The 23,309-nt window shown below is 34.2% G+C and overlaps 1 protein-coding gene across 22 annotated transcripts in view; it reads right to left on the reverse strand.

The window, feature by feature from the left end:
* Positions 1-23,309, reverse strand: part of dati (datilografo) — a 100,484-nt gene that overhangs the window by 58,042 nt on the left and 19,133 nt on the right. For 20 of the 22 annotated variants that reach the window (XM_053763091.1, XM_053763080.1, XM_053763087.1 and 17 more), the window contains exon 2: positions 687-1,318. In XM_053763091.1, coding sequence (XP_053619066.1) covers positions 687-1,232 — 546 coding nt within the window. In that variant the 5' untranslated portion in view covers positions 1,233-1,318. Of the gene's footprint in view, positions 1-686; positions 1,319-1,403; positions 1,701-10,171; positions 10,376-23,309 lie in introns of those variants that run through there. The other 2 variants (XM_053763072.2, XM_053763071.2) reach the window with 2 other exon arrangements.

Raw genomic sequence — 23,309 nt, forward strand, 5'->3', positions numbered from 1 at the left:
ACAAAAACGATTTAATAATAAGTTGGAGTCAAGGCCCTTAACCCTTTCTTGTGTTAACAAAAGCTTTATACAATATGTTGCCGTGGTTCCTTGAGACGATTTTTTTTGTAAAAAAAAGAAGGGTCAAATTTGGAACGAGTTTTAGCTCGTGTGATATCTAGATGTCAGTCGATCATCGCAACCCGAATCAGTTACACGCTCGCATTTATTGAAAAACAGTTGCTTATTGAGTTTTCTAATTATTTTTAGTGAGACTAAATTAAATTCGGAATTAAGTAATGTGAGTAATTGTCAGGATAAATGTTGCACTAAAATCTCTATATTGTATTTTATTGTGAAAATAATATATTTTATCATTTTTAAAACAAAACTAAACACGTAAAACTATTTTTAATTAATATTTCAAAAGGGCGGTAAGTCAATGCGGCTGATTTTAATAAGAGCGCCGACGGAACTATCATCCTAGCATTTTGTCTATTAGAAATTATAACATTTTAGATTTTTTAACAATCGCAAATTATATAATTTTATTTGTCACTTTAAAATCAATCACTGCATTAATTTGAAAACATTTTGAACCCAATTTAAATATTAATGAGCTCATTTGTTTACACGATTCAATCACATTGAACACTGTACTAAGTCCCTAAAAAACATTGTAAGGAATTGTGAAAAACTTGACTCACCTGTATTTCGTTCACTAGTTTTTCAGTCATGAGTTTGTGGTCTGGTGTGGCTGGCGGCTGCGGCGTGGGTGGAGCGGGTCCCGGCTGGCTCTGCCCCTGGCCTTCAGGCAACGGTTCCTGCACCGGGGTCCCTGGTCGGCTCCGGTTCCAAAAGTCTTGCATCTTAAACTGGCGCTGCGCCTCAGCCGCCTGCTGCAACGCCGGGATATGCAGGGATATCGGGGTGGCTCTCAAGTCCAAGGCACTCCCGGCCGTAGACGCCTCAGGGTTCCCTTCCGCTGCAGTCATCTTAAAGGAGTTCTGGAGCCAACTCGCCACAAAGTTGTCCTCCTCCTTCGGAGGGTCCAGGAGCCTCGGGAACGGCGGCGCGGCGCTCGACTCAAACGCGCCCTCGCCGCCGACCTGGTCTCCTTCCTCAGCTATTTTCGGAACTTTCGCCTCCCTCGGTGATCCCTCCTCTACCTCTTCAGTCTTCCGATACTCATGGAGGTCCCGGTATCTCTCCTGCAGCGCTAGGGATATGTTCTCATTGAAGTATTTCAACATTAATTCCAGTTTCGGGCGAATTGTCACAACGATATCATGCGATGGCTCGCTTTATTGCACCCGGCTATTGCTCCGACGCCGGCGATCTGCAACCGAACAAGCAGTTTAATACGCGGCACGGCGGCTAGTTTTCACGGATTTGGAAAAGTTAAAAAAAAAAAATTTTTGTACTTTGAAAATTACGCGGCGGAAAAGTCACCCCCGGAAAAGCTAAGTCGGAAGCGAGACCTGCTTGAGACGCGGGCGGGCGACGACTAACTTCTTGGTGGAAAACTTGAGCGTCGCGACGCTTTCTTGCGGGGTGGGGCGGACGCGCGCGCGAGGCGAAGACGCCGCTCCAACTAGCAAGACGCGGCGCCGCCCCCGTTCCTTAGACGTCCTCAAGAACATCCCCACCGGCGGCGAGCGCACGCGCCCAACGTTTTTTCCGCGGAAAAATGCGTCCGGTCAAGAAAAGACGGCGGCCGCCACAGCGCGCGCCCGACTCTGTCCGGACGCGCGCCGCGGCCGGTCCGGCCCTGGCTACTCGGACACGGCCGCAATAAGAACTATTAAAAAGGGCGCGAAGGACGCCAGAAGGGTGGTCGCCCCTCTCGCTCGCGCGACCTTATTACCGGCCCACCCCTCCGCGCTAGAATGAGACGAGTAGCGCTCCCCATTTTTTTCTAATCGAGGGAGGAAATGAAAAGAATGAGTTTCTTTGTGATTTTTTCTTAATGACTTCCCTCTCGCTCGCACTCGTTGGGTTTGTATAGCGGCATTTCGCATTTGCCTTTCAGGGTATTTCTTTACGAGAACGCCTCTTTTATTGTGGAATTTTTTTCGGTTCAGGCGGAGCTTAGCCTGTGGGGCATTAACCAACGGGATTTTGATCTGGTTTGCAATATTTTTTACCTAAACTTCAGAAAGTGTGATTTGCGAGAAAGTCTTTTACCTCTTTCATTTTTAATGCAATAAAATATAAACACTTTTAATAACTTTTAAATGAATAATAACCTCCTGTGAAACTCCTGTGAAAGTTCACTTGTTACATTATTTAGTTTTCTCAAACAGTGAAAGGAGTTTAGAAGTCTTAAGGTTCTTATCGAAGTGTGAGACGCTCCGGGTGTCGCGTCTCGCGGCGCGTCGGTTTTCCGCGAGCTTTCGCTACCCCTCAACAGATGGCACAACTAGACTCAAATCTAAAGCTTTAAAACTAGTATTTATAGACCTTTTACATTCGTTTTTAGATGTTATTAATTATTCTTATTTTATTATAAGACAATCTTTTTTGATATAAAAAGCGGCAATTTTAATTAAAAATAATTAAAATAACAAAAGAAATAAGAATTAAGGCAATACGAATTTATATATAAGTTTTGAGCGTAATGGTATTAAAAATAACAAAAAAAAAAAAAATTAATTAACAATCTAATTTAATACGTAATTTAATGTTTACTTTTGTTATAGTGGCGCTAGTTTCCTCATTAATCATTTCGCAAACATAGAAATTACGTCAATAAGCATTTATTTTAACTGGATTATTATGTCTTCGACTGACTTTACTTAGTGGCCTCTGGGCTTCGACGCTATGTAGCTGAAAAACGAACTAAGAAAGCGCTCAGATGAGAGATTGACTTCATAATTATAGTGATCTAAAATCCTGTAGGTAATAAACTGACTTGAGGATGTTGAAAGATTAAACTAAATATTTGATGTAATGTAATTAATATCACACTAAGTAGAAAGAGTTCATTGTGGTAAGAAATTATTACCAACCAAATAGGAGATAAATGACTAGTCCACTCTAGAGTCTTCATTCTGTGAAGAAGTGATCTGACCTAAGTTAGATATGAAAATTCGATTTACATGAAATAAAGAGTTCTCAAATAAATTTTTTTGTGTGTTCTTTGTGAACTCCATTTTAAACCCCCCGACGCAAAAAGAGGGGTGTTATAAGTTTAGCGTGTCTGTCGGTGTATCTGTCTGTGCCATCGTAGCTTCCAAACGGATGAACCGATTTTCGTTTAGTTTTTTTTTGTGTATTATAGATAATTTTATTCCGAATATTAAGCCGTTTAAAATGAAAATCAATTCAGCCGTTCAAAAGTTGTAGCGGAATGAATATCGGTGGTTTTTTAATTTGTCTAACAAATGAACTTGTTTCATTAGTGTTCATTTACAACACATACGTACAAATAATTATGTCTATACCATATGTGTATGCATATTGTGTATGTATTCATCTATAGAATAATAGTATGAATCCAATCGATTTATCGTAACTAGTATCGATCAACAAGATCAATAAAAAATCATTAAGAGCCAAATTCGCCCACCATGGGCGGGCCGCAATCAGACTTATCTAGTCGTTAAGACAATTATCGCGTACAATGCGAGGCGTGGTCGCTTGGAGTCGCTGTCACGGTGGGTGACTACGGGGACGTGACGAAGTCACACGTGAGCATTTTTATCGCGGTCATATCGATAATGACGGTGCACAACACTTTTCAGGATAAGAACAAATTTTAAAATTAGAACCGTTTATTTTTGTAATATAAATTGTTTAAAAAATGCTGTTCGAATTTTATTTTTAACTGTATATAATGTTGCTGGCCAATTTAAATTTAGCATTCGATTAATATCATTTTATTCGTCTACAAAACGTTTATTTTTTTTTTCAAATGATAAATTAAAAGATGTATAAAATTATATATCATCATAATTTTAAGCTATAAAAGTAATAAAGTAGACTTTATTTTATGTCGAATTGAAAGTTGTAGAAAGCGCCCCCGTTAGAGGTCGCTACAATGTAGCTTAATGAAATATCTTCATGTCACGATTCTAGGATATATAAAATTCTTAAGAACCTTGCTTACCTAGTATGTACTCTTACAATGTAGGTTTTATGAGATTTTTTTCCCCAAAATTGAGCTAATATTTGATTGTGTATATTGTAAATACGTGTATGAATTCCAGTATGTGTCTCTATAGTTGATAAAATATTTAAAATATTCTGTGGGTATGTCTAAAAAAATATCCTAACGTGTATGTATGAAAGCTATTAAATAATATGTAAAGTATTAGAACTAGCTTAATCTATATCCAACAGCAGCGCCCCCTATGTCAGTTTGTTCTATTTTACTGTTTTTATTTATAATATAGTTTTAATGTTATCTTTGAAAATTAAAAATTAATCACTTCACCTAATTGTTACCTTAATTATTATGTAAAATAAAAATTAAAAACAAATACTCATAAAAAATCATATTACATGCCTTTAATTGCAATTATATTTTATATTTTTGCACTACATGATATTAGACTTAATTTCTTTATATTTCATCGAATACAAAAATGGTTCGTACAAATATCACCCACAGTTTCTACACGAACCCTTTAAAATGGTTCAAAACTTGTGTTACAAAGTTCAAAACCGACAAAAATTGGCCCTATATTTGAACATTAAGAACAAAAACAGCATTTGTCTTATGCTTTTATAGTGTATTAAATAATATAATAATAATAATTAAAAAATAATTAAAATTAATAAAAATATTAATTATTAAAATGTAATTAATACGGATATTGCAACAGTTAACGCAATGATAAATAAATAAAAGATTTGCAAGCTCTTTTAAAATACAATAAATTTATTAAATAATTTTCGTACTTACAAATTATTTCGTAAAATCAGAAAATATCGAATTAACATTATTGTTTTCATATGCACTTTACGATAAAAAGTGTTTCTGTTTGCGACTTTTGTAAGAACCCCAGTGTTTGGATGTACTCAAACAAGAACCACCGGTGAACGAGGTTCTTGTAGAAACGTGAATTTGTTTAATAAAATTGAATTAATAATAATTAATTTTATATTTGTTAGTTATCAGTTTTAATTTTAGGTTAATTTAGTTTTTCTTTATTTATATATTTTTTAATTAGTTTAAGTTTAGTTATATACGATTGAATGACATGTAATAAAAATAAATTATATTAATAATATTGATTAATTTATTTTGTTCGTTCATTCGTTAATATTATTAAAATAAATGCTGGTTTGGGTAAAAAAATAAAATGGTTTTTAAATGAACGCGAAAATTTAATTTTAATTGAATTTAAACTTACGTGTTATTGATTAATTTTAATTAATATTATTAATTATGTAAGTGATTTCCTATTTTTTGTAATATTATGGTTTTGCTATTATTTTTGACATTTAAAAAAGTTGTAGTTTTCCTACGTCTAGCTGAAGATTAAAAATACTATATACCTAGGTTAAATTATCAAATTCAAATCATTTATTTAGAAATTAGACCTTCACAGGCACTTTTTCTCGTCAATTTTTATATTTATAGTTATTTCACGCAAGCTACTAACTACATCTGAAACTGACTGCACGCATCTATCAAAAATTAATAGGGTAACCTTTGGTGTACCTACTGGTCGTATAGTTTAGTTAGTTATCTAGGAACACCTAGGTGTGGTCAGCTAGTCTAGTTAGTTATCTAGGTAAACCTAGGTATACCTAGGTGACCAACTGGTACCAATTGAGATCAATTAGGTACAACTAGATAGATCTAGTTATAGCCGCGCTTCGAAGTTTATTGGTATCATACAAACTTAACATCAACGTTGGGAATTAGCCCAAAGACCTGACGGCTACCGTCGTAACGTTTCTCACGTCCAAAAAACTAAGACACAACGCCAAAATCTAAAACAAGAGGTCTTTTATCATACAATCTTGTCTGTACAAATCAAATATTCCCATAGAGAACAAAAGACTGGCAAACAATACGCCAAAAAACACCCAACCGGTTTAGCTTCATTTGTTTTTGAATTTCGAAAACAAAAAAAATGGCAACAGATTATTTGAGCCCTTGTAAAGGTACTTTCTAAGGTATTCAATCAAATTTACATTTGCATAGAATTAAAGGGTCAAACGGGTATCTTTTGTGGGTTTTTTTTAATGTCAAGAGCGGAACAGATTTTAAGATAAAAGATGTCTAGTGTTGTGTTACATTACGGTTTTTTCATTGCGATGCTATTGAGTTTGTAATTTGGCACAGATATAAATTATTTTTGTTATATTTAGATTTTATACTTATTTCTTGATGGCTTGATGTCGTCAAGAAGGAAATGCGTGGTAAATGGTTTGAAAACTTAAGATTATGACGAGCGAAGTGGGGAAGAAAAAAGTAGAAAAGCGGATCCTGGGCTTCGACGCTTAATGGTTGAGAAAGAACCCGAGAAAACGCTCATATTGTAGAGAGAGATTTCTCAACTTCTTGTCTGTGGTTACCGCACGTCAGACGTCACGTGGTTATCGTTTGAAGTGACATACCTTATCAATGACAATACGAAGATACATATCTACCTTCACATATATAAGGGCTATAGGGCCACATATCTCAATGTCTAAAGAAAGCTATTTTATCAAGTCCAGCAATAAATAACTGTTATAAATCACAATGATATAATAAAGCTATTAAATATTCAATGGACGGTGACCACGTGATCAATATGACGGTGGAATGAAATTACTTACGGAAACGCCAGTCTTTATACATATACGTCTTACTAGCAGTGCGCCAGGGCTCCGCTCCTGTGGAATATTCGGGACATCAGTCCCAAACCGTGCGTGCATTAACACATTAGTGTCAAAACCAGTAGAAAACAACAGAGCACAAGGGAGCCTAAACTTTGGACCATCGTCTCAATGGGCCGCAAGGTAGTAAAGGTTCTAAGTTTGCGTTTAAAAACGAAACTTCAATAATTGGACTGGAATAGTCAATTTAGTTTGAAAAATCGTTACAACTAGCAACACAGTTGTTCGATAAAAACATAAGTTAGGGTAGTAATGACCCGACGCACGCATCGACCCATTTTTAATCATTTTTGGAAGAACCGTGAAGGGTTAACTTCTTATAGTATGGAGATGGCTGCCTGTTTTAAGGCAGTATTTAGTCGCACACTAGCGCCACAATTTTTTTCAATGTGTATTATTTATAATAAAAAAAAATTACAAATTATGCTAGATAAATAATTTAAGAAAAATAAAAAGTTCAATTATACATTATGCTGTACTAGATAAATGATTTAATAAGAAAATATTATAGTTTTCTTTGTGATGGTGGTGCTAGTGTGCTTGTATGTAGTTTAAGTTTAATTCATTATCGAAGAAATTAAATATAGACAGGTTATTTACTATTTTAATATTACTTTTTTCAATCCGTTGCATATTGAATGAGTATGAAGTACTTATGTATGTACGCAGCACGATTGTATAAATTTTAACGCATGCGTTGGTGTGACATACATGCGCATTAAAATTCAATACAATTGTCCTGCCTAATTACTTACTGCATTCAGGATGCATGTTTATACTAGAAAGGAAATGAATATAATGTGATTTTGGCACATTATGTATTGCATTTTATGTATTCCAGAATGACATAAACTCATGGCCCGGTGATCATTGACCAAAATTGGAATAATTCTGTAACTAGCGTCGCAAAATCTTACGTTACGTTGCTAAAAATAATATTTTGTAAATGGTATGTATAACTTAGTTATCGGGCAAAATAAGTTTGTTCATTCTATACAGCTTAACTCATCTGTGACTGCGTCTTAATGTTACAAGGTTCCATGTAGATTTGATTGCTGCGATTTGATTTGTCCACGTCACTGTCACACAAATCAAATCTGCATAGTTACGAGCGCACGCACGCATTCGCGTGTTATTCCGGCCGTAGAATAATACCACTCCATTTCCTCCAGTGGCTGCCGTATGAGGCGACTAAGGAATAAAATCTTCGACTGATTATAGGCAACAACATCATTACCAACTAAGGTTGACGTCAGGCAGGGGCGGTCGTAAAATCAAAGCTAAATAGGTATTGAAGAGTTGTGAAACTCGAAGGCTTTCTTTAGGCGTACGGAGACAGGCTATCTGTCACTTTTTAATCTCAATTCTCGTATCGTCCATGGGTAGAATCTCCAGTTTATAGAACTTTCGGGAAGAGTCGAGTTCAGCGCATTCTATGTTTTATTTTTTCATGTAAAAATATAAGAAGCCGTCTCCGCGCTAATGTAACATTTATTGATGGCCGTATTCCGTGACAAGGAACCGATGGCGGGACAAAGAGCTCTTGTCTATGCCCCATGTGATCGATAACCACTAAAAATAATATTGGATGTCAGTCATGGTGAAATATTGGAAAAACGAAAATAATTGAGAAAGGAAACACACGACATCGTTAAAATTGATAGAGTTAACATTTTATTGTGATTTATTATAAGAAGAGTCTTCTAATGAGAAACAAATAAGTTCCCGATTGCCTTGTGGGCTGCAATGCCCACAAGCCCGAGTCCATCTTGTTTTATTAATAAATATTCTATAACACTATGTTGCCTATCTCGTCTCGTCACGACTTCCATCGAAGGTCCTATTTCCGGGCGGGAGCCATACGCCAATATGGCATGAAAACGAAAAATAAAAAAGCTAAATACCTTGACCACACGCAACACGCAGCATCAATCATGAAATAATAAAAAAACTTCCCCTCCTCTCAAATCGACCGTTAAACAGTAGCCAAATATCAATTCCCGAAAAAAGAAACAAAAAAACTCTTGTCTAAACATCGTGTCAAAGTAACCAATAAAAAAACGTGTTAATCCTGGCACGTTTGAATACTGGCACAAAAAACGCCCCTACCATTACGGCCAATAGAAAAAAAAAGTAAAAAAAAAAAATATGTTAACTGAGCGGGAAAAAACTGAGTTAATTGGTGGTACGCGTGCCGCCCCATTTTTTTCAATCCACTTTGAATATAGAACGTAGTTTTTTTTGTAATGGTTCTTTTTTGTCACTGGCCTGTCGAGTTTGACGTGGGGTGAATTTTTTGTAACAATTATGAGTTTTAAGCCGTTCATCCGACAAATTGTTTAATATTACACCGTTTTATGCCTACATTATTTTATTAAATTGTAGACCTTTTTATTCATTAGCGATTTATTGATGTGGAAATAGGTTTTTTTTTAAATTATTTATGAACGTAAAGATCATTTTTTAAAATTCGTTCGGAATTTAGTTCACTGTTACTGAACGAGCATTGACGGAATATGGATTTATTTTTATATTATGGAAGCTATTTATAAAATTGGTTACTGCAATCTGTATCCGCTTTGTATTAATTATTATTAGTACTTATCATTATTTGTAATGCAATTACATTAAATGAAATTATGATATAGACAATGATAAGAAGCTGACGAAACATGCAACTAAAAAAGTATTATAAATTATATTCATGTTTTACGAGTAATATTTATTTGCTTGAAATAGATCTTTTATTTTTCTCATAATTATTGAACACGGCAAAAATACATCGATTATCATATAGTCCATTAACATACAGACAAACTCACAACGGAATTAGTTACGTTTTAGTGACATCTACCGACGAATAGGGTGGTTACCGCTGTCTAATTAGAATGTTAGATAAACTTTTCTAATAAGATACCTATTATTTAGTATTATTAACATATTGGTATTGATAATAAATATAAAAAACAAAACATTTTAAAGATATATCCTCAATCAATAAATGAGGGCCATGAGGTTCAAGCAACTATTAAATAAAATTATATTATATAAATCTATATATAAATCTAATTGGAAAAAAAATCTAAAACGTATATAAACGTACTTCAATTAGCTTTGTGTGTGATTTGACAAAATTATTCCATTTTTATATAAAAATAATAGCAAAAATATTTTTAAATTTCAATATGGCTTCACTTTGCTATGACCTATAAAAGTATTGCGTAATAGGGTTATTTTTCACTGTGCTTCCCTTTTTTTAAACATATCAAAGCTTAAAAAAGACAAAGAAAAATTGAAGAACTAAAAGAAAAAATATGTTTGAAAAAAAAAAGCAAAAGAATGAATTTTTTACCTTACAACGAAAAACAACCCGCGGCGCGCGCAACAAACTGATATAAAACTTTCCATTTAAAACACTGAACATTATTATCATTTTTCTAACGAAAAAATACATTTTTACACGACCAATTTGATCTCAAAAACCACAAAGTCGACAATCCAAAATGCACTTTAAATAAAAGGCAGTAAAACAGTTTTTAATTTAAAAATCTTTTGCGTTTTAAGTTCTTTTGCATCGCTTGTTTATTTCTTGCTCTAGTTTATTGGCTAGGGATGAGACACACATCTTTGAGTCTGAATCTAGATATTGCAATAATTCCAAATACAAAATCGAGTTATTCAAATTGACACTGTTTAATTGGCCGATATATAAAGATATATGGAAAGAATCTATACAGTACACGTTTAACTATTAAACCATTGATTTATGTACAAGCTATCATAAGCACCACTAGGATCAACTCCTGACGAATGAAATTTTTAACAAGCAAGTAGGAGGAAACTTAATGGAAAATATTTATAGAATTTGACTTAAAGAAATCCTGTTTGTTAAGTTTATCTAATTGTGAATCTTTACTTTTATTTAGTTAGGTACTACTATTCTATACAAATACAAAGAGGAAGCATGTTTTGTACTTGACATAAAAAAAGATTTAAATGTAAATCACATAAAGATCTACATTAAGCTCAGTGTTTGATCTCTCTCTTCCCTCATGGCTGAGGGTCGTGGTCATACGTGGAATGAAACACACATACAAGTTTCTTGGCATTATTACCATTGCCTTCTCAATTTCACACACAAGTTAATAGTCAACCAGGTTTTCTCACGATGTTTTCCTTCACCGGAAGCAAGTAGTAGAAAACTACTGACCGTCAGATTGGTATACAAACTCATGTGGCACGATTGGTATTCGAACCTGGCACTTTTCGATCCACAGGCATTTTCTACATCTACTTAACTGGCATGTTATCAAAAATCGCTAAAACTAATCTGTATTGACCAATGCAAATTCAAAACATGCTGAAAACTTATGAAGAATAAAACTTACGTACCAAATTCTGGGAGATTATCTATGGCGTAAACAATTCAGGTTCAGAAGCATGCTACCAGCCAATAAAGCTAAAATCAAGTCCTCGACTCAATCCACAATCGAGAACGCGTGAAGAATGAACACAATGAAGAGGCACATCACTAGCTGTTATCTCTGTCTGCGTAAGACGATAAAATTTTGAAAAATCCACCACTTTTCCGCGATAACCCCGCCCTGGCCGCGTGGAAAAAAAAGCTCTTGGTCGTATTCATAGTCGTGATTATTTTTGTTTAATTTCCATTATTATACGGGGCTTCGCTCCCGTGGATTCCCACGTATTTCGACATGAAAAGTACCCTACCCGTGTACCAAATTTCATGACAATCAGTCCAGTAGATTTTGCGTGAAAGAGTAAAAACATACTCACAAACTTTCGAATTTATAATATTAATAGGATTACGAGCGACACAGTTCAGGTGAAGGCCAGTGTTCTGGTAACCAGAGATGCCGACGATTTATTAATCCAATCATTTATAACAGTCTGAAAGTGTGCAGGATCCTTCACAATATTATCCTTTACTGGAAGCATTAGTGGTCAATCCTAACCCTACAAAACTACTTTTCACTAACCATAGCTGAAAGACATCATAAGAATTACTTCTGGTCACGATAACTTTTCAAATTGATCTGGCTCTATAGCAATATAGTTTATATTTAATTAGTCTATTAATATCCATTAAACAGTACGATCAAACGGTGATTTAAAATGCAATAAAAATATTTTATATGACAACAAATGTGGTTGCTGCGTTAATATTTAAATTATTTATTTTTGATTATTATTTATGATTACAACTTTGCGTACAAGTTAAAAAAAATATATTAATGTATGACACGCAGCTGCTGGGCGAAAACTTCCTTAAAACTCGCTTTCATTAACTTTCATCATCATTTTTGTAAAAAACTTATTTAATTAATAATTAGACTAAAGAGAGATAAATATCTCTCTTTAGTCTAATTATTAATTGAATAAGTTTTTTACAAAAATGACATTTTTATTGTTGTCACAGGGATCTTATTGCATTCAATGAGTGACAAAAAAAACATGTCCGTGCAGTAAACCGTTGAGGAGTTCCCACGTCTGGAGCCGTTCCTGGGTCGTAGCGAGATGAATATTAAAAGTCGGGGCGTTTTTTAATTGTCTAACAAATAAACTTGTTTTGTCACACAAATATCACGACTATGAATACTGCTCCTCTTATAAATAGCCAAGTATTTATTCGCTGTTATCAGCTCCTTGAGCTATGAGTCTGTGTGGCTTCTTTGTTAGTCTAGATAAACAGCTAGTTCTGCCTAGGCCCGCTGGGATTCTAGACATTTCTGAAGAGCTACAAGCAATATGTAAAATATTTTGGCTTCTATTAGTCCCAAAAAGGCCCTCATAAATTAATATCTCCTATAGTCCACTTATATATACCACTATATATATATATATATATATATATATATATATATATATATATATATATATATATATATATATATATATATATATGTATATATATATATATATAATGAAACTGTAAGTGGACTATAGGAGATATTAATTTATGAGGGCCATTTTGGGACTAATAGAAGCCAAAATATTTATTTAGATTTTTTTTCTGTCTCTGTTTGCTCGCGCGTCACGCAAAAACTACTTAATGGAATTTGATGCGGTTTGTATGGCGGATGATCTAACTTAAAATCTGGTATAGGTTACATTACAACACGTTGTTTAGAACTCGAGATAGATTAGCGGGCGCACGAATAAACGCGGGCGAAGGCGCCGGCAAAAGCTAGTATATACGAATAACATTTTTGCGAAAATGTAATTTTTGACACAATCTTCTACTATTGACAGAGAGATTTTATTGCATTGAATGAGTGACAAACGATCATGTCCTTGCATTAAACTATTGAGGAAAAGAAAACAAAAAGGATTTTAAAGATATTTTCACGGTATTTTGGGTCTTATTATTATCGTAATTTTAGGCCCATACTCCCATATGTATTAAATACATACATACATACAAATATATTACGGAGAATTCCTATTGAAATTGAGTACGAAGTATAACTAAACTGAATTTGTTCGATACTATAATATTGTAATAGAACTAGTACTGTCATTAGAGCTGCCTACAATTTTATCGATATATATTTTTAAAAATAAATAAATAATAAATATATTAGGACAAATCACACAGAGCCCCAAAGTAAGTTCGAGACTTGTGTTATGGGATACTAACTCAACGATACTATATTTTATAACAAATACATATATAGATAAACATCCAAGATCCGGATCAATCAGAAAAATATCATTTTCCATCATGATCCGACCGGTGATCGAACCCAGGACCTCTTGGTTCAGTGGCAAGAACTTTACCACTGCGCCACCGAGGTCGTCAATAAGTAATACCTTTCTACTTAGTTTCATATTTGTACGTTTTATTTTTTACACTGTCTTGTTATGTACATAAATAAGTAAATAAATCAATAAATAAAAGCACCCGATAGCTGTCCCTTTATACAAATCGTTAGCAATTGAAATTCAACACACCATCTTCAATTAGCAAAATGTATAAAGTAATCGCTAGATACATCTCATGTAGATAAGTCTATCGATATCGATAGTCCAGTTACCCGACACTAGAGTTCGCTAACGGCGAAATAAGCCATGTACTCCGGCGCAGTAAAGATAAATCTTTTTACAGCATAGTAGATTGCAAAATTCCTGTATTAATTGGCATTATAATTGAACTGTTTTTAAGAATGTTACTCTATTTGTTATCGATGTTCTAGTAAGAAAGTGCGCGTTCCTTTTATGTCTTACTTCCTGCTATAATACAGGGTATTTTTTTAGATATATAGATGACTCGCTATACCCTGGGGCTTCGCTCCCGTGGGAAATTTGGGAGAAAAAGTACCCTATGTGTTACTCCAGGATATATTCTATCCGTGTACCAAGGTTCATAACAATCGGTCCAGTAGATTTTGCGTGAAAGAGTAACAAACATATACATACACACATATATCCTCACAAACTTTGCATTTTATAATATTAATAGGATAAAACTGAGTCGCTATCAAGCATTTCGATCGGTAAAAAATTACCCTGTAAAATTATCAGTGTCGTTAACCAGGTAGAATATGAGCGCCTCATATTCTCCCATGGATGTCGTAAGAGGAAACCACGGCATTTCCAAAGAAGATAGGCAAGTAATACAGATAGTAAGTAGGTCGGTCTTAAATCTATGACCGAAATACTATAAAAATTTAAAGTTTATCATTTAAATGGCCAGTCCATTTGAATGATAAACTTTAAATTTTTTGAGGGCTCATAGCAGAGTTTAATAATTTTATAAATAAAAGTAAGTTCGAGACTTGTGTCATGGGATACTAACTCAACGATACTATATTGTACAACATATACATATATAGATAAACATGCAAGACCCGGGACAATCATACGGGTCCACTTTCCTACATCATATTTCATTCATCTTGTCCACTTCGTACGATCTTCGATATCCTTATAGTCATCACACAATTGAATATAGAACTTTTTCAAAATACCTTTTTATTTCGTTGTTTTACTAGCTGTTGCCCGCGGCTTCGCTCGCACGAATTGCTATATAACAAAACAATATTCTTGATAAATATTCTACATATTTTTTCGTATATAAACATAGACATTTACAGCACTGTAGGTCTATACATTGTATATAATTTTGTTATAAAGTTACTATTTTGTACAAGACTGTTTGCTGTCTCAATAAGTATAAATAAAATAAAAAATAATAGACAGGACAGATCTTTATGAAACATACAAAGAAATAGAAATTCTGAAACAGCACTAAAGATCGCTCATGGTGTTCGTGGGCTGCGGTGTTAGCTTACCATCAGACGACAATCATGCTCGTTTGTCTATCACTATATTATATTAAAAAAAATATATCCCCAATTTCCAAAGAGTACAGCTTGACCGAATAAAGTCGTTAAAATACTTTTACAACCAATAATTATAAGAAAAAGAATAGAAAACAATAAAAAGAGGAATGTACAAGCAATAAACTAGTGTAGGGAGTAAAAACTCCCATATTCTTTGTAAACAATAACATTCTTTAAGCCGTCTCGACATTAGATTCTAAAAAAGGATAACACGAAAGTTTTAGAAAGGCGATGGTGGGAAAAATAAATCAGGGCCCACGCAACGACCTAGCCCAACGGACTCACACAGAGAGAAAAAAAGGCACGGCAAAAAAAAATCGCAAGCGAATATATCCAGGGCGAACGACCTGCGAAAAACAAGACGAAAAGGACCGCGTGCGCACATGTGCGTCCTCCATTTTTTTAGCCTGTCTCTGTCTCGCACCAAAAATGGTAATGGTTTAGCGTGTGTGCGACAGGGACGGCAGAAAAGAAAGCCCGCGGAAAGAGTTCGCGGCCGTTAGTACCGATCGTTGACGCCAGGGGCGCGCGCGTCGCTCGGGAAATTTCTTCCTGTTTCGAGTTCACGCTCGTCCTTTTTTAGTTATTTTTTCGAAATTATTTTTTAACTATTTGTATACTAACACTAACTAGAATATTGATTATTCAGAATTTTAGGTTGTATGATTTATAAAGATTAATGAATATAAATCAATGTGATACCCCTCTTCTATTGCAGTTGTTTCTGGGCAGCGGTGACCACTTACCACCAAGTAATCCGTTTGCTTGTTGATATATTTAGAAATAAGCTAAACTGTGCATTTCTAATGAAAAAAAAATCACAAATTTTATTATCTATTTTCGATAACACATTTGCGTACAATATTTATTGTCTGCGTTAAAAATTAAAACAAGAACTATTAATACAACGAAATTCCATTAAGAAAGTAGTGCCACTTATTTAAATGAAAATCACCGTTGCTGGAATAGACGTGGCCCTAACAATATCGTCTCTTCCTTATGGCGGGCCTCATAGTCCAGGGAAATAGGCCTTCTATGTCTCAAAATAAGAGCTAGTTTAGTTTTAGTGAGGCTAATGAAACTGTCTTGCCGGTTGATTTAATGCCGAGGCTGGACCTTTTTAATTGAGGCTTTTTCTTGATGTATTTATAGCGTTCTTGTTAAGGAGAAGTTGCGGTGACAATAGCTTGACTTCGACAGTTAGTGTTAGTTATATTTCACAACAACGTGTAATGTTACAGCTTCAATTTAGCAGCCTTTTCACCGTTTCTACTTCGTTCGTATACTAAATGATAAGATTTCAAATAAAACATGTTGTTTTATTTAGTTAGGTAGATATTGGATACATTTATAAACTGCGGGTCAATCAAACTTTTATTTTAATCTTATATTTAGATTTTAATGGATAATGGAATAACTAGAATTGTTAACAGATGTATGTTTTTTAAGCAATTTACTGATGTGCGTGTGGTCTGGGGGCCCACTTCTTGAAATTCTATGAAAATATGCTTGGGATTTAGTGAACATTCCAAAAGAATTGTGAAAGTTGGATGAATCTATACTCATTGAAACAATATTATACATAGTTAATTTTAAAATTTATTTTTCACCATTGCCTGTTTGGCTTGAGTTATTGGGTTACCTGAATACCAAATGTCGTCAAAATCTTCCAGTAAATTCTACAAGATTGATCAACAAACACTTTCATATCCAATATTATATTAGTAGATAACTTCTCCTTAAGTAATATACGCTTACGTTTTACCGAGATCGCTCTAAATACTTCTCGGGTTGATTGCGGTCGATTTTTATGACGCGACGATACTCGCGCTTCCTAAACCTCGCGACTAGCTCTAGGACAACAATTAAAATAAAATTGTTCAAAAAAAATCTTTTTTTATATAGTTACTTTATCACAGGCTGTTTATTCATATTTTATTAATATGACTGTACAATACTTATGATTCTACTTACCTAATATTTTTTAATAAAAATAATACACTTAAAAGAACGATATTAATTGCCTGTTGGCACACCGGGCTTCGGCTCCGGACCAGGGTACTCCTATACGGTTAACTGCGCAGACATGATTTTTTTTTGTCACTTGTTGAATGCAAAAATCTCTCTAAATATCATAAAATTTTGTCTCAAAAATGACATCGAAAAAAAACTTATTAATTAATAAAATTTCACTTTTATATATTAACTATCATATATTTTTAGATCATTATAATGACATTACGAGTACCAATAAATTGTAAAGAACCTGAGAAACATAAGAACATTGTAGCTAGCTCGTGTAACCAGTTTTTACACCGTATCGCATTACGCAACTGGCATAATATCTTTCGAAGCATAGCGGCAATTCTTTACTATGAACTATTTTTTGACCCTTCAAGTGAAACAAGTGTTTTGCATAAAATCATATATACTTTTTGGCCATGTACATTGTTATATTATTAAATATTAAAAGCCCGTCCCGGCTTCATTCGGGTAAAACCATAATAAAACTCCCTCAGAAATCACACTATATATCATATTTAATTACTAACTTACATCAAGATTATAATGCACTAATGCCTGTAATACGGTCCAATGTTAATTTAATTTCATCCATATATGTAACATACTAATGGCAAGCCTTTCTGTCTTATCCTACCATAAAAAATCAGTGGTATCTGCCATGTTTAGTGGTAAAACTTATTAATATATTTTATTCTAACCAACATTATTAAATGCGATCCTGTTCAGCCGTGGTCGTTCCGATATAATTTATAATAATTTATATTTGAGAAATACTCTCTCACCCTTACACGTTATGTTACATTCAGAGCTGTGACGTCCATAAGCTGAGGGATCGGGTAAAAATTCGACCATTAAATTTTGAAGATTTGGCTATGCGCCTGCTGGCTGCCTGCCTGACTCCAACCCTCTTTGGAGATGCTATTATTGCCTATATCCACGGGAAGATTTGGAGCGGTCCTATTCTGCCACACGCCACATCTTTGTGTAATCCTACAAAACCTTTATGCGAATAATAACCAGTTAAAAATCGAGTTATTTCAACTCAAGGTTTAACTCAATAACTACAAAGACCACGTGAAAATTTATAATAAATTTTGCAGTTACAATGTCAATGAATACTTCAAAATGATTCACAGTTTTCGAGCCGAAATATAGTAAATTCTACCAAAACAGGATACAGCCTACAGAATACCAAATCCCCCACTTTTTACACATTAATGCTTGTTTTACACGAGGCAAGTACATCAGCTTTAGCTAGAACGAAATTTTTTTTCATACTCGTAATTTCTAGGTAAAATTTACGCTGTGGTATTTCGAAATGAAAAATCCTATTTATTTCGATAAAATGTGGTAATTTTATCGAAAAAATTACAAAAGGTGACAACCTAATGATATTTAGCATTATATATCAAACAGATAGTAAGGCGGTATAATAAATATGTCTGCATATTAATTAGTACCCAATTTACACGTCACAGTTTCAAATTATCTTATATTAAATGAATAAATTTAATATCTGACTTTAACTGTCGTATTAAAAGTTAAGTGGTTAGCTCTGCTGTTATCAATACATCATCATCATCGGTAATTTTACTGAGTCAAGTTTTACATTCAGCTTTTTTAGACATCTTGGCTGCAATAAAAAAAAATACGGTTTAAATTATTTTAAAGTTTATAGCCTGGTAAATAAAGATAGCTTTTATATAAATGTGAAAATATATACCTTATTTAGTGATAATAAATACACAACATTTGTTTCATCAGATGTATTGAAATTAGAATAAGTAATTTATATTAATTATCATGACACCAGCAAGTATTTTGTATTACAAATAATGGAGAATAAACACAAATCTACAGTTATTAAAAAATATATCAATAAACTACCAAACGCTACTAAACGCTTAGCGCTCTCCCCGTGTAAACCACCCATTAGTGACTCAGCGTGCGCAGGCGCAAGTTTCGCAACCGAAATTCTACTGGTCTAGACAATAGCGTTATTAGGGTAGCCATTTTGTTTAGGATTGCCTGATATTTATACTCTGCGGATGGCTGTCATTGGTTGTCCTCTCACTGCCTTTTATGGTGTATTTGTATAATGGATGTTTATGGTAGTTTTCTGATTCGTGATCGTTGTATGTAGCCATATTTGAGACTGTTTCTAATGTATGATCTTACAAATTAATTTCATTGCGTGTAAGGAACCATGCTGCCATTGAAATCTCGCTTGCAGGTAAATTCGTCTTGTTAACAGAATACTAGTTGGCGAGTTGTATCATTTGAATGAATGAATGAAATAGGCGAATTGTAATCCTTTGGAAAAAATTAGGGACGCACTCGACCGAGACGTAGGGAAGTAACATCTGGCTATGCTGTACCCACCTGATGTCGTCAAGGATGACATGCGTACCAATGGTCTGACAACGAATAATGCCAAAGACCGTGCAAAGTGGAGGATCAAAAGTAGGAAAGCGGACCTTGGGCTCCAACTCTCTATGGCTGCTGAAGAATCCAGGTAAACGATCACATTAAGAGAGAGAGTTCTTGAAATTAAAGTAGAACCATGATGTGTAATAAAAAAAATATGTTAATACAATTTATATTTAATACATGTCTTTAATGTTATCAATGGTCTTATTGTATTCAATTCGGAACAAATTACGTCACCAGCAAACCGTTGAAAAGTTCCCTCGTTGGGAGCTAAACCTGGGCGCACCAGGTCAGGCTTATCATAATAAAAATAATTCATTGTGATGGAAACTAAAGGGACGTGCAAATTTTCAGTACAAAAGTTAACACAGGCAAAGCAGGTAACGCTTGAAAAATTAAATAGCTTGGATTAAAACCGCTGTATTATCTACAAATGTCTCCTTTCGGAAGGCTTCTTGAGCAATTGGTACCAGTGTTTGCAGTTGTTAAAACCCTATTCTACCAAGCCCACACTCTTTATCCATCTCTAAGGAAGACCAGTGCCCTAGAAGTGGGAACATAAAATGCCTCTTTTTCCTATTTTTTTTCACGAATTTTCTGGAAGAAAATTCTATAGAAATAATTAACTTTGTATTTATTTTCCTGTTTGTTACTTTTATATTTACACTGTTATGTTGTGTACACAAATAAACTAAATGACTGATGAACAGGAGATAATCTGTTCACAGACCCTTTATCTAATTTTATGTTGAAATGTATTTTAATACTAATTTTAAAACCTACTTTTATGTACCCAAGTCGCGCAAATATATAACGCGCTATATGATTATTCTATTATTCTTTTATCTATGGTAACATACCCATCGAAGTTAATGTAAAAAACCACATCCAAATCAATTGCATAGTTTAAAAGTTTCAAAAATATTATATATAGGGACGAACAGAGGAAAAACATTTTATTACACTATGTAGTAAAAAGTTTAATCATTCAAAAATTCTTTATATTTTCGAATGGTTATTACATTGTTTTTCAAACATTTAAAGAGTTTTTGAATGTTAATTACAGTTATTTTTTTAATATTCATGTTTTTTTGTAAAACACTTGAGAGTTGTGAAAACTTAAAAGACCGTTAATCCTTGAGCCCTCTCACCGCTAAATCTGAATGGAGTTAAACATGCAGTGATGCAAGCTGCAGATATCTGCATTCTTAGACAAACCCGGTGGGAGAGCTATGCCTTTAGTATTAGTTAATTAAAATTTATCTTAACTTATGTTAAATATCCTAATCCTTCATACCCCAACTAATTGAATCTTAATTTTGAGACAAGCATTTATTTTTTAACATGAAACGATAAATTTCATATTTAATACTAAAAAAACTAATACTTAATTAAAAGATATTCCATTTTAATTGATTCAATTAGAATCATTTGCAAGTACTACCGTTATTATATTTTTTTAATGTGGAATAAAAAACACACAACAACTTTTTTGGCACTATAAATGGAGTGGCTTACCATTGCCTTCTCCATTTCACACATGCACTAGTTAATAATCAACCAGGTTGCCTCACGATGTTTTCCTTCACCGGAAGCATGTGGTGGGCGATGAAAACTACTATTCATGAGTTAGATTAGTATATAAACGAATGTGGCACCAGTGGAATTCGAATCTGGGACGTTTCGGTCCACAGGCGGGCGTCTTTACATATTACACCACCACCGCTTCCGTATTGACCTATCGTGTAATTTTTTTAATAACATTGGTACTGGTTTAAAAAGAGTTGCTTCAATAATTTAGGCCTATATTAATGCTACACAAAATCGCCGAAATCAGTCAGAACCCGAACATTTCGTAATTTCTATTTACCGCAATATAAAACCAGCAATGTATACTGTTTCGCGATAATGTATAAGCCTGTATATGTATACCTATAGACACCCAAATCAAATCCAGTACGAAGTTTAGTATTTGTGGCTATCGTAACCAAACATACAACCATAAAATAGTTAAGAAGAAAAACAGACACAGCCAAGGTCTGTAGCAATTTGGCTCCCACCCAGCGTCTACCATCAGCTCTGTAAACACTTCTTTCCAACCGACAGATCCCATTAACAGGAATGTGTACAAATATTGTATGTGCAGGAGCACATACAATATTTGTACACATAAGTAGCCTGTGTTATGATCCATAAATGAGAAAGTATATCTGTCTGTTCGGTTTTAATGGCTAAACCACTGGACCGATTTTAACGAAATTTGGTATACACGTAGATAAAAATCCCCGTTCAAATACAGGTTACTTTTTTTTTCAAAAATCGACCCCCAAATATAATAATGGGGGATTAAAGTTAGTATGAATATTATGTCTGTGCCGCGCTATCGCAGATAAATTCACGCAGGCAAAGCTACAGGCACAAGCTAGTAGTCTATAAATATGTATAAAATAAATTATCTCTCTGTTTTTTTGTTCAATTGCTTTAGGGGTGACGACGCAAAGCCCGGGGTCAGCGTTAAAAGTAGACCTTAAAATTCTCTGAAAATTTGTCTGTATGTATGTTAAGCTTTCACGACTAGGCCCTGCCAATGTTGATGATATTTGGCAAAAAAAATACAATGACTATAATACTCTGGGCTCCGACGCTTCATACCGGAGGAAGTTACCGGGAAAACGCTCGAACATGAGAGATTGTCTTCGACCCAGGATGACAAGAGCACCACAGGAAATGACGAAAGAAATGATAGCACTTTAAACAGACAGATCTTTATATGAGCATCTTCCTGTATGATTCGTCAATTGTACGCAAATAGATTAATAGAGGTAAACGAAAAAAATTGAGGAAAAATTATCATTAACAGCCATTTAAACCCCCTATGGGGGACCCCATTACACATAGATAACATTATTTAAAGTAGTAGTTTTCTTATTATGAAATATCTTAGTATGAAAAATTTTACAAACTTTCTAACCACCTGCTGGGCCGTTCAATCCGATATGAGACATTCTAGCATTTCTTCTTTGCAGTGGTCGTTCCGAAATGCTAGTAGTTTGTAGTTTTCATAAGTATTTATTTATGACGTTTAAAATTTCAAAGTGAGACGAAAATAAATGTAGTCAAAGATGATATGTGAGCCGATGGTCTGACAACTAGGGATGCCGAGCCCTGGGCTCCGACAGTCAACGCTTGAGGAAGAAACCAGGAGTGAGGAAAAGTCTCTATTCTAAAGTTTTTGAAATAAGTATTTGAAATGATAATTTACAAGGTGAACAGATGTCCTATCAGAGCTTTCCAATATTTTCACAATGTAATTGTTTTAAAAACTGCGCGTGCGTCATTCGATTCGCGATGCACCGAAAGAGCTGCAGAATATCGCAATGTTTATTTTTACTGGCTGAAAGAAGGCAATCTGGTGTTGCTTGGGCGCGGTGTACAACGGCGGAAACTTCCAATGAATGAACTGTAATCGAATGGAATAGAAATTTGAAATTTAAATCGTTCTATTTTCAATTTTCATATTGTTGGACTGGCCAGTTATTTTTGAATCATGGTCTTAAAAATAATGAAGATAAAATATTTTAACTATATAGGTACTTATACGTTTTAAATCACTTAGGTAGTAGTTTAATTTTATGCCTCTCAGCTGAGCACATTCCCCGTGGCTTCCTC

The sequence above is a fragment of the Plodia interpunctella genome, chromosome 23, assembly GCF_027563975.2.
Source record: "Plodia interpunctella isolate USDA-ARS_2022_Savannah chromosome 23, ilPloInte3.2, whole genome shotgun sequence".
Classification (NCBI taxonomy): Eukaryota; Metazoa; Arthropoda; class Insecta; order Lepidoptera; family Pyralidae; genus Plodia; species Plodia interpunctella.